This window comes from Cnephaeus nilssonii, assembly GCF_951640355.1.
Source record: "Cnephaeus nilssonii genome assembly, chromosome: 12".
Classification (NCBI taxonomy): domain Eukaryota; kingdom Metazoa; phylum Chordata; class Mammalia; order Chiroptera; family Vespertilionidae; genus Cnephaeus; species Cnephaeus nilssonii.
In genome coordinates, this window is record NC_137083.1 from 62,707,403 (window position 1) to 62,720,025 (window position 12,623).

Genomic DNA, 12,623 nt, shown 5'->3' on the forward strand with positions numbered 1-12,623 from the left:
AGCCATTGCACATGCCTGATTATTTGTCATTTTAAGTGGTGAATGAGAGAATGAGAGTGCTATACAGCAATGCTTCTTAAGCTGCAGATCATTACCCATTAGTGATTGACTAGAATCCTATATAATAAAAGGCTAATAAGCAAATTGACCGAATGGCGGAATGACCGGTCGCTGTGATGCACACTGACCACCAAGGGGCAGACGCTCAATGCAGGAGCTGACCCCTGGTGGTCAGTGTGCTCCCACAGAGTGAGTGCTGCTCAGCCAGAAGCTGGGCTCACAGCTGGCGAGTGCAGTGGTGGTGGTGGGAGCCTCTCCTGCCTCTGTGGGAGCGCTAAGGATGTCTGACTGCCAACTTAGGATGTCAGTTGGACATCCCCCGAGGGCTCCCAGACTGTGAGAGGGCACAGGCCAGGCTAAGGGACCCTTTTCCCCTCCCCCCCCACCTAGTGCATGAATTTTGTGCACCAAGCCTCTAGTTTTTAAATGAACTAGGAGTATATCCATATATGGTAAAGCATAAGTATTCATAGAACTTTTTTTTTTTTTTTTTATATAGGAATATATATGTATGTGGACTGGGTTCACATAATGAGTTACATTCATTACTCAAAACAATTTAAGAAACACTACAGTCTGGGATAGTTGTGTTTTAGGGAAGAACAGGCTGTTGAGTAGGAATTCTTTGAGTCCTCAGAGTATAGGCTACATGTAATCTTACCTTTTACCTGTGTCTAAATCTTTAAAGAAAGCTCTTATTTTCTTATTAGGAAACCATATACTTTTCTGTCCAGACAGCCTAGATGTATTGGAAAGAGTGCTGCACCTGGTGGGATGGGAGGGAGGGTGTGGGATGAAGTCTTACTCTGTATTAGTGACTTGGGAATGCCACTTAACCTCTTTAAGATGGGAATAATTTCACAGGATTGTTGTGAGGATTCAAGTAAATATGTGCTTTGTGCAGACATACACAGTGCACGGCATTTATTGTGGGTACATTTTTATTCTGGCATTGAAGTCCTTCATGTTTCAGCTGCTTTATTTTGGTTGTACTGATCAGGAAGGGCCCTGATTTTTCTTGGTCTTATTTTCTGAAAGGTTGAGTGGGCAGACTTTTGTGAGAAATTGCTGCAAGTCCTTCTTTGGGGGTGTAATTTTTGTCACAGACCCTCCATAATCTTGAGATTATCAGGAAAGGAGGAAGAAGAGCCATCAGCAAAGACACCAAAGCAGAAGAGGAAGCCCAACACGTTCTGAGCAAAGTAGTGAAGGGGCCACTGATGTCAACCTTGTTTCTACCCGTCTGGAAGATTTTGGCAAACTGATGATACGATGGCCTGGCAGTGTATCTGCTAGTTTAGGGCTTTCAGAATTCACTGGTTTAGGTCTCTTGACTGATGATGATCTCTCCTCCTTACTGTTCAGGGAGTAAGGCATGTCGAGGCTTTGGCTATGTCACTTTTTCTATGCGGGAAGATGTTCAGAGGGCCCTCAAGGAGATTACCACTTTTGAAGGCTGCAAGATCAACGTGAGCGTTGCCAAGAAGAAACTGAGGAACAAGTCCAAGGAAAAGGGGGGAAATGGTGAGTTTCCAGTAACTGAAGGGAGTTTTCTTCCAGGGTGAAGAGGAAGTGGAATGGCAGGATGAGGGTGCGGGAATCTTCCAAATTTAGAGCTTCCTGAATTTTGTTTTTATATCCAAAATTATCCAATGTATTTTGTTTACTTCTGAGTCTGGAAAATCTGTGGTCCTGGGTGCTGTCATACCAGCCCCCGTGGTAAATGCTGTCTGCTGCTAGTAGCTTTTTTCCTGTGCTGTCCTGGGCCGCAAGGTGGATGGTTTTGGAGCACAGCCTTATTCCATTCCCTCTTATTTTTAGAAAATTCAGAGTCCCCAAAGAAGGAGCAGAAGCCTAAAAAGGCCAAAGTGGCAGATAAGAAAGCCAGATTAATTATCCGGAATCTGAGCTTTAAGGTAAGTGACAGAGAACGCTAACACTGCCTATTCTGAAAGCTGTTGGTCACGGGTGGAACTCCTCACCTGATGGTAAATTGGGAATGAACCTTAGCCTTGTTGAATTCAGAAAATGGGCCTGTATAAACAAGGACTAAGACAATAAGGGAAGATGTTTCCTGAGAAAGGGTGGGGAGGAAAAGCTCTCTGATATTTGTCCTTTTTGCTTCGTAGATACAGAGTAAGATGTCTTCTATTTAGAAATGTTTGTCCTAGTTTCAAAAGTAAAAAAGGAGTAAAAATACTCAAGTTCTTCCTAATGAACTAATCTAGTGATTAGTGTTTCATGTTTACTTGCTGAGATAACCTCTCCTTTTCTCTCTTTACTTTTGTCTTCAGTGTTCAGAAGATGACTTGAAGACCATATTTGCTCAATATGGAGCCGTCCTAGAAGTTAACATCCCTAGGAAGCCAGGTAGTGGCAAACCTTCATTGATATGGATTAGATGAATATTATTTAGCATAATGGTCTTTTTCCATATTACCCTTGAATTAAGCACCATTAGAACTAGAAATGCAAGGTTTACGTCATATTCTTTGTGAGCCCTAGATGATGTGATATATATAAAATATTAGGCACAGTAATAAAAACTCATGTAATAGTGCTGGTGGTATTTAAGTTAGGTATTTTTAGTTTAGGTATCCCCTGAATTAGTTAGATTTTTAGTTAGATCAGAACTAGTTTTAGAAGACAAGTTACAGTGTGAGAAAATGCATTACTCCAAGCCCAAGTCAGGGTATACTCAATAGGATGACGTAAGTTTTGGGCAAGGGACTGGCTGCCTGGCAAGCCTGTGTTGCTGTATATTCTTGCGTTTGTTGACTTTCCACCTGCTGTTTCTAACATTTTTGTACACTTGCACACAGATGGAAAGATGCGTGGTTTTGCTTTTGTTCAGTTCAAAAACCTGCTGGAAGCAGGAAAAGCTCTTAAAAGCATGAACATGAAAGAGATAAAGGGTAAGTTTTCTGTACTCATACCACTGACCTAGATATTTCTGGTGTTGGGGTGAATTAGCATAGTAACCCACTTGCTACATTTTCAAAAGGTATTTCCATTGTTGAGAGTCTCACTGCTAATATAGAAACTATTTTGGTGAAGTATTCCTAACATTTGATCTTAGGGTTAAACTCAAAAGAACCCATGTCATTATTTTCTTTTTTATTTGGAGATGAGTGTTCTTTTAAATCCCTAATGAAAAAATGTTCCTGAAATAATCACTGATGGATGCAGGTCATTGTCTAGGGCAATGGTCGGCAAACTCATTAGTCAACAGAGCCAAATATCAACAGTACAATGATTGAAATTTCTTTTGAGAGCTGAAAACCGACTTCTGCGCATGGGTCACGAAGTTTCAATCGCACTGTACTTGTGCGCCTGCACGTGGTATTTTGTGGAAGAGCCACACTCAAGGGGCCAAAGAGCTGCATGTGGCTCGCGAGCCGCGGTTTGCTGACCACTGGTCTAGGGGATATGAGATTTGTAGGTTTTTCCTTCTTGGTTATAAGCATTATTCAGCATCCGTGGGCTAGTAAATTGACCAGGAGGCTACTCTGGGTATTGATTTACCAGGTAGTAAAGAAGGATTGGCTTAGAGACTTCCTACCTTCTGACTATGGTGCAAATTATTCTAAAATGCCTGTTTTGCTTCTTTTTTAAAAAAATGTTTTTATTGATTTCAGAGAGGAAGGGAGAGGGAGAGATAGAAACATCAGTGATGAGAGAGAATCATTGATTGGCTATCTTCTGCACACTCCCTTCTGGGGATTGAGCCCGTAACCTGGGCATATGCCCTTGACCGGCATCGAGCCTAGGACCCTTCAGTCCGCAGACCAATGCTCTATCCACTGAGCCAAACCGGCCAGGGCTGTTTGCTTCTTGCTAACTGGAAACCTGTTCTAACTGGAAGCAATGTTCTAATTATTTTTTAAAATTATAACTTATCCCAGGTGTGGTGGCTGTGTAGGAAGGCAAAATTTATCTTATTTGTTGTTAAAAGAAAGGTTATGGTTTAAAAAGAATAGACAGTTATTACGAGTTTTATTTTAGGACCAGTATTCTTCTTTAATGAATAAGAAGCCATTTACAGGAGATAGAAGTGTTAAAAAGATGTCACTTTTTTGTCTGACAGGTCGGACAGTAGCTGTGGATTGGGCTGTGGCAAAGGATAAATATAAAAATACACAGTCTGCCTCGGCCCCAGGTAAGATGTGGTGGTGCTGTGTAGGAGGGGTTGTATGTTTTGGGGTGAGTGTGGAAGCAACTTTACAATAAAAGTATGTAGGAATCTGCTTGTCAGTGAGACTATTGGGCTGGAGATACCAAAAGCACAGGCTTGCCCCCAAAATGAGACTGAGTAGTAAGAAAAACTCTGAATACCTTCTGGCTCAGAAACCCAGAGCTGTTTGTCAATTCATATTGTCCCGTCTGGTGACCTGGTCCCAAAACATAGGATCTTTTTTTGTTTGTTTGTTAATCTTTACCTGAGGATATTTTTTCATTGATTTTTAGAGAGTGGAAGGGAGGGGGAGAAACACACAGAGAGAGAAACATCGATGTGTCTCTCACATCAATTGGTTGCCTCCCACAGGGACCAGTGCGGGGATCGAGCCCGCAACCAAGGTACATGTCTTTGACTGGAATCGAACCCTCGACCCTTCAGCCTGCAGGCCAACACTCTATCCACTGAGCCAAACCAGCTGGGGTCCAAAACAGGATCTTTTGAGTCTAAGCCCACTCCTGGGTGTGGAGTGAGGAGTGGGTCTGAGTTCATTGTTCCCTCTACTTGCTGTCCTTTCTCAGCTTTTCATAGTAAGAAAGGATGGAACATTAAGAATAGGGAAAGTTAAAACTTGCATTTTACTTAGGAAACAATTGGCTTTCAGGCTACCCAGAGCTCACCGAGATTAAAGTTCATGGTTGGGCTCCAGAGTGTGCATTGTGCTGGCTGTGGTGCAGGATGGTGAGCTGTTTGTGAAGTCTCAGTTGCTGCTTCTCTCATTCTGAGCCAGACAGCCTCCAAGGAAATCTCAGTGATGAGCTTTTTTTTTTTCTTCTTCATACTTTCTCTTATTCTATACAACTAGAGGCCCGTTGCACGAAGAGATTCGTGCAATAGGCCTTCCTTCCCTTGGCTTCCAGCACCAATTTTCCTCCAGCACCTGGGACCCAGGCCTTCGCTTTGGCCAGAGTCTGCCTCCTTCGTCTTCGCTACTTCCCTGCAGACTCCGGCTGGAGTCTGCCATCTTTGTCTTTGCTGTAGACTCCGGCCAGAGTCTGACGTCTTCGCTGCAGACTCTGGCCGGAGTCTGTCATCTTCGTCTTTGCTGTAGACTCCGGAGTCTGCAGTCTTGTCTTCGCTGTGGCACTCCGCTCCTGTAGATCCCTTCGCCCCCTGCCCTCCCTCTCATAGCAGGCGTCCTGCCCCGCCTGGCCACTCCATGCCTGGAGCAGCTGGGCGGCCGCCATCTTTGGCCTTCTAATTTGTATACTCACTCTGATTGGCTGTGGGCATAGCGGAGGTACGGTCAATTTACATGTTTGTCTATTATTAGGTAAGATAAGAGAAATACATGAGATTCTGTAAAACTAAAGGAACTAGGAACTTGATGGTATTATTTACTTTTAAAATAACCTTATTTTAGATACGGAATTAATTTCTAACTTTCTTTACTTCTTTGTGTAGGTGAGGAGAAGCAACCTGAACCTAAACTTCAGAAATTAGGTAAAGTAAATGGCAGGAAAGAAGAGGTTATGAGAGAGGAAGAGGATGATGATGATGATGATGATGATGATGGTGATATGGAAGAGGATGATGATGAAGATGGTGATGATGGTGATGATGAAGAGGAGGAGAAGAATAAAGAATCGAAAGTGACCAAGTGTGTGCAAATTCACAAGGGGTAAGCCGCTTAGCTTGTTCTGAGACAACAGGAAGATTCAGGATGGTCTCTGCGGGGGGAAAAAGGACTTTTCCTGTCCACATCATTGCGGAATTGATATGTGTAATAGAGTTGGATAGCCCCCTCTGTCCGCCCACGTTCTTAGTTCTAAACTGTGCCTTTGCAGAGCAGTCAAGAGACCAGTGCCCTCAGAAAGCAGTGACGAGGATCATTCTGATGAGGACAGCGGCCTGGAGGAAGGTGATAGTGTTGATAGTGGAGAGGACCTGGCTCAGAGTGACACCCACAGTGAAGAGCAGGAGGATGAAGGTTTGCCTGGGATTTTCAAATTTAAATTAATACGAGAAATGTGCATTAGTGCAGTGCAGGCCTCTTTAAATAGGACCCTAAGGTGTTTTGTCACATTTATGTTGAAATGCTGAAGATGAAAACTTGTTATTATTTTGGTTTTGTTTTTTAAATGAGTTTGGAGTGGTGTTTGAGGGTTAAGATTCCTAGGGAATTTAAAACGTAGCTTAATTCTACCTCTCTCTCTTGATTATCTCTCTAATTATCCAGCCCCGAATGAAAATTGGATAAACAGGATATTACATCTAAGACCAAGATGGATTTTAAACAACTCTTTTGAGTTGAGATGGGGATAAAGGATTTCTTGGGGCATTTTGTAAAACGGTAACCAAATGCTATTGCTATGTTTATCAGGAATGTTGGACAAACTCAAAAGCATTTATTGAGGGAAGTAGGTCATTGCAGAATGAGGAGTGGCCAATAACTGGTCCTTTATTTTGTCTGGGTGGAGGTTTTTGTTTACTTATCAGGTCTCTCCCTTCTGCTTCCTTTTCTGTAAGGCTGGCATGTTGGTTGGACCATATAAGAAATCTGAAGGAAAAAGCTTTTTCCATGAGGAGAGAATGGTAGATACCTTAGAATCAAAGAAACTTTTATACTGAAGGGACTACAAGACCTTGCATTCTACAACCAGATTCAGCTGTCTGTTACCTTTCTTTCACTTGAAAAAATTATGGGACTAATACATAATAATGAGAGAACATTAATAAAAAATAAACTGCAGAAGAGTATTGTATAGAAAGTAAAAGTTCCTCACCAATCCCTCAAGGTCCCCCAAAGTAATCACTGTTGTTTCTTTTGTATCTTTCCAGAAAGTTTCTGTGTATATATAAGCATGTATATCTATTCTTAGAAACAGTGAGTCTCCCTTATACCCAGATTCTTAGCCACGTAGGGTCCTTCCCCAGAGACAGCCAATGTTATGTTTCTGGTATATTTAAAGGTTATGGGTAAAAACATACACATATACAATATAGTGTATATTATATGTGTGACTGTGTTATTTTTTTCAAGTGTTCTATGTTTTGTATTTCTAAAAAGTTTACATTTTCACAGCAGCATATGGGACTCTATTTTTTATCTCATATCCTTACTACATTAGATTTAATCTATCTTTTTGGTTTTTGCCAATCTGTTGGTAAAAAATTGTATCTAATTTCTTGTGCTGTTTTTCTTTAATTATGAGTGAGCTTGACAGTCTTTTCATGTATATATTTGCATATCCTTTGTTCATTTTAAATTGATTTTTTTTCCTTACTGAATTATGCAATATCTTTATATATTTAAGAAGTTAGTCCTTTGTTGTATGGCTTGCACTAGTATTTTTCATTTTTTTTTTTTTTTTTTACTTTAGATGTACAAGTCTCAAAGAAAAAGAAGAGGAAATTACCCTCTGATGTGAATGAAGGAAAAACTGTTTTTATAAGGTATGCCTTTTTACTTTAAGAACTGCTCTATTTGTGTTGTCATCATAGGTTTCTCTTACCTCCCTCTCTCCCTCCCTTCCTTTTCTCTTCTCCTTTTTTCCCTCTTTACTTTTTTGTACTAGTTCTATTAACTAGACCAGAAGTTTGATGCCTCTAAGACCATTAGCACATCTGGCTCTAGGAGCATAGCAAACAATGAGAAACATAGAATCAGAACCATATACAGAAGTGTTTATGCAGGGGTTATGATGTGTTGTCCTTATTTTCTTTTTCTTTTTATAATTTTTTTTCATTGATTTCAGGAAGGAAGGGAGAGGGGGAGAGAGATAGAAACATCAGTGATGAGAGAGAATCATTGATTGGCTGCCTCCTGCATGCCTCCCACTAGGGATCGAGCCTGTAATGCAGGCATATGCCCTTGAATGGAATCGAAGCTGGGACCCTCCAGTCTGCAGGTTGACGCTCTGTCCACCAAGCCAAACCAGCAAGGGCCTTATTTAGATTTCATTCTTTGTAATTGGGGTGGCATCATTTGGAATAAATCAATTCTTCAACCATGAGAGACATCCTACTTGTTTTAGTTTTTTTGTTTTTTAATATATTTTTATTGATTTCAGAGAGGAAGGGAGAGGGAGAGAGAAATAGAAACATCAATGACGAGAGAGAATCATTGATCGACTGCCTTCTGCATGCCCCCTACTGGGGATCGAGCCCGAAACCTGGGCATGTGCCCAAACTGGGAACCAAACTATGACCTCCTTGTTCATAGGTCAGTGCTCAGCCAGTGAGCCACACCAGCCGGGCACTGCTGGCCTTTCTTTTAAGGGGAGTGCTAGAGAGGGGTGACACCACTTACCTCAAACAAGTTCTCTCTTCAAGCCTAACTTCTAAAGTAGTGTCCATAATAAAGTAAGGCATCCCATCTGTTTCTAGGGAAACTGAGGGAGAGAGTTGGGTGCAGATGGGTTTTATTTCTTGTTCCCATTGCTATTTTAGTCCTACTGACTGCAATAGATTGGCATTTTCAGAAGGTTGGGATATCTTCAGCACACCTCTAATATGCTTTCTTGTTCTTTCTTAAGTACCAATGTGCAGAGCCATTTGAATCTTATTTGAGAAACTAGGGTTCCAGTGCATGAATTCGTGCACCTTGAAAGGAACCGTGGGCTGCAAGGCTACGGTGGGCATAGGGGTGGGTCTTGGCCTATCCTCTACACCCCTGCCCAGCCCCTCCTGCTGCGGCCTCCAGTCTTTTGTCTGCTGGCAACCCTGCTCCTGCTGTTTCCATGCGCTGATGGTGCCGGCCCCGCTTGCACCCGCTGACAGTGCGGAGCGCACCCGCTGACAGCGTGGAGCGATTGGGGCCGGCACCAGCAGCGGGTGCAAGCAGGGCTGGTGCTGTCAGCGGCTGCGTGTGGTGGCTGCTGCCCCGATCACCCTTCAGGAGCAGGGGGAGGTGGAGAAGCCCTGGGGGCAATTGGGGCCAGCAGCCGCTGCTTGCACCTGCTGATGGTGCTGAGTGATCGGGGCCGGCATTGGCCAGCAGTGTGTGTGAATGCTGGCTCTGGCGCCGGCAGCAGGTGCGAGCTCTGGGTGGGACATTGGCGCGTGGGAGCAAAGAATTTTCATTACCACCAGAGGCTCACCCCAATGACAGTGACTGGCACCCCACCTTGGTCTGGCGCCCCCGCTCACCTGCTCCATCATCCTGCTGCTGCCCATGCCCGCCATGTTCCGTGTGCGCCTCCTCGTGGTCAGTGCATGGTTGTTCAGTTGTTCCACTGTTCGGTCTATTTGCATATTAGGGTTTTCTATATATAGACTAGTGGCCCAGTGCATGAAATTCATGCACAGGTGGGGGGTGTTCCTCAGCCTGGCCTGCACCCTCTCCAATCTGGGACCCCTCGAAGGATGTCCTACTGCCGGTTTACAGGGATCAGGCCTAAACCGGCAGTTGGACATCCCTCTCACAATCCGGGACTGCTGGCTCCAGCTGCTCACCTGCCTGCCTGATTGCCCCTAACCACTCTGCCTGCCGGCCTGCTCACCCCCTACTGCCCCCAGCTGCTGGCCTGCTTGCCCCCAAATGCCCCCCCCGCCAGCCTGATCACCCCCAACTGCCCCCACTGCTGGCCTGCTCGCCCCCACCTTCCCTCCCCACTGGCCTGCTCACCCCCAGCTGGTCCCCTGCTGGCCTGCTCACTCTAAACTGTTTCCCCCCCCCCTCGCTGTCCTGATCACCTCCAGCTGACCCCTACTGATAGCCTGCTCACCCCCATCTGGCCCCCCTGCTAGTCTGCTTATACCCAGCAGCCCCTGCCGTCCTATCCTGGCCTGATCACCACCCCCCCAACGACCCAAGGTCCCAGCCCCCCCCCCTTTTTTTTCTTCTTCAGCACCTCCTTGAGCGGAGGCTAGGGCCAGCTGGAAGCAAGTATCTAGGATTTATTTATCTTCTATAATTGAAACTTTGTAGCCTTGAGCGGAGGCCAGGGCGGGTGGGAAGCTTGGCTTCCTCCATTTCCGGAGTAACCCAAGTCTCCTGCTTACTCCAGCTCCGTGGCTGGCCACCATCTTGGTTAGGTTAATTTTCATACGCACTCCTGATTGGCTGGTGGGCGTGGCTTGGTGTAGCTGAGTGATGGTTAATTTGCATGTTTTTCTTTTATTAGTGTAGATGTGTATTTTATCCTCTTGCACAGTCTTCTGAGATTGTTTTTATTATATAAGTAATTTATGTTTAGTGTAGGAAATTTAGGAAATAAATGTGCAGAAAGACACAAAAACATTAACCTTAATCACTACTCAGAGAACACCCACACACATGCCCACATCATCATAAATATTTACAAATATGCATGCTGTGCATATAACCCAATATGCATGCTATGCATGCTGTGCTATAACCCATTTTTTTCTTTGCAGCATGTCTCTCCATAACTTCTTTTTACTGTGTTACATAGAATTGCCATATAAATAATTTTGTACTTTCAGAGGATTTTAACAGGAAAGAAGAAACATCACACTTAGAAGCCTGTGATCTCAATACCAAGGATACTGTTCCTTATACATCATTTAAATTAACAAAGAACTTAGGAAGGTAAAGGGATGAAAGAAAGAAAATTGTGTACATGATAAGGCATATTAGAAGAAGTAAGGTAGCTAGGATGTGTCTTATTGCAGAACTTTTTTAAAACATTTATTTATTTTAATGATTTCAGAGAGAGGAAGGGAGAGGGAGAGAGGGATAGAAACATCAGTGATGAGAGAGAATCATTGATTGGCTGCTTCCTGCACGCCCCCTACTGGGGATTGAGCCCGAAACCTGGTTATGTGCCTGACCTGGAATGGAACTGTGATTTGGTTCATGGGTTGATGCTCAACCACTGTACCATACCTGCTGGGCCAGAATATTTTTTTTTTAACCTCAGTTACTGCATAAGATAGAATCATTTATGGGGTTGTTAACTGAGTTTAAGAGAAGTAAAACTGTAGATATTTATTTTAAATTTTTTTTATTGCTCTTTTAGAGAGAGAGGAAGGGAGAGAGAGAAACATTGATGTGAGAGTGAAACATTGATCAGCTGCCTCTTGCATGCCACCTACTGGGGATTGAGCCCAAAACCAGTGCATGTGCCCTGACCAGGAATCAAACCGGAAACCTTCGCAGTGCATAAGATGATGCCCAACCATCTGAGCTACACCAACCAGGGTCAAAATTGTAGATATTTATTTGGGACTTTTTCTTACCCTTGGAAGGTTTTGCATAGCTGGGGAAATGAGGACTCTACACTGTGTTGAAATTTAGTAGAACAAAATCTCCTTCCAACATTTTTTAATCCCATGGAGAGAAATATGTAGTTTTGTTTTTTGCACTTAGCCACAAAACTTTACCATGTTTGTTTTTGAGTTATTTGGAAGGATTTTATTTTTTATAAAAAATTTCTTAATTCTTTTTTTATTTTTTGATTAACAGTTGACATTCAATATTATTTTATATTACAGGTAGTTTCCGGTGTATAGCATAGTGATTAGCCAATTATGTAATTTACAAAGTTATCCTACGGATAAGTCTAGTAATCCTCCGGATAAGTCTAGTACCCACCTGGCACCATAAATAGTTATTACAACATTATTTATATTTACTTATTTACTTTTAAAAATATGTTTTTGTTGATTTCAGAGAGGAAGGGAAAGGGAGAGAGCGATAGAAACATCAACAATGAGAGAGAATCATTGATTGGCTGCCTCCTGCATGCCCTCTACTGGGGATTGAGCCCACAACCTGGGCATGTGCCCTTGACCGGAATCGAACCTGGGACCCTTCAGTTTTTGCAGGCCGATGCTCTATCCACTGAGCCAAACTGGTTAGGGCTTACAATATTATTGACTATATTCCCTATGCTGTACTTTACATCCCTATGACTGTTTTGTAACAACCAATTTGTACTCTCTAATCTCTTCACTTGAAGGATTTTCTGACTTCTATAAAATTTTAACTGAAACCGAGATTTCATAGCAACACTGAGAAGAAAATGGCTAATCAGAGAGAGAGACACACACATTTGAGTATTTTGTTTGTAATCAGGGAAAGTAATTTTGGCCAATTTAAGTGAAAAAGCAGGTTTGTTGGATAAATGTTAGGTTGGCCCACAGAATTGTAGTTGTCAAAGAGCAAACCTCAAGAATGGGATGAAACTCTGGACAGTTCTGGGACCTCCGCTGCAGGTGGCAGTGGGTCTTTTCTTTGAGGACACCCCACTGTTTTTTTAACTTCTTTTTAAAAAAAAAAATATTTTTACCGATTTCAGAGAGGAAGGGAGAGGGGGGGAGAGAGAGAGTCATTGATTGGCTGCCTCCTGTACAACCCCTACTGGGGATTGAGCCTGCAACCCAGGCATGTGCCCTGACCAGGAATTGAACCCAAGAC

General features: G+C 43.1%; 1 protein-coding gene across 1 annotated transcript in view; it reads left to right on the forward strand.

Moving 5' to 3' along the window:
• The window catches only part of RBM28 (RNA binding motif protein 28), a 34,475-nt gene that overhangs the window by 2,740 nt on the left and 19,112 nt on the right, over nt 1-12,623 (forward strand). Inside the window, exons 2-9 of the mRNA XM_079785929.1 lie at nt 1,426-1,584; nt 1,882-1,976; nt 2,355-2,430; nt 2,883-2,975; nt 4,148-4,219; nt 5,702-5,918; nt 6,085-6,227; nt 7,621-7,693. Coding sequence (XP_079642055.1) covers nt 1,426-1,584; nt 1,882-1,976; nt 2,355-2,430; nt 2,883-2,975; nt 4,148-4,219; nt 5,702-5,918; nt 6,085-6,227; nt 7,621-7,693 — 928 coding nt within the window. The remainder of the gene's footprint in view (nt 1-1,425; nt 1,585-1,881; nt 1,977-2,354; nt 2,431-2,882; nt 2,976-4,147; nt 4,220-5,701; nt 5,919-6,084; nt 6,228-7,620; nt 7,694-12,623) is intronic.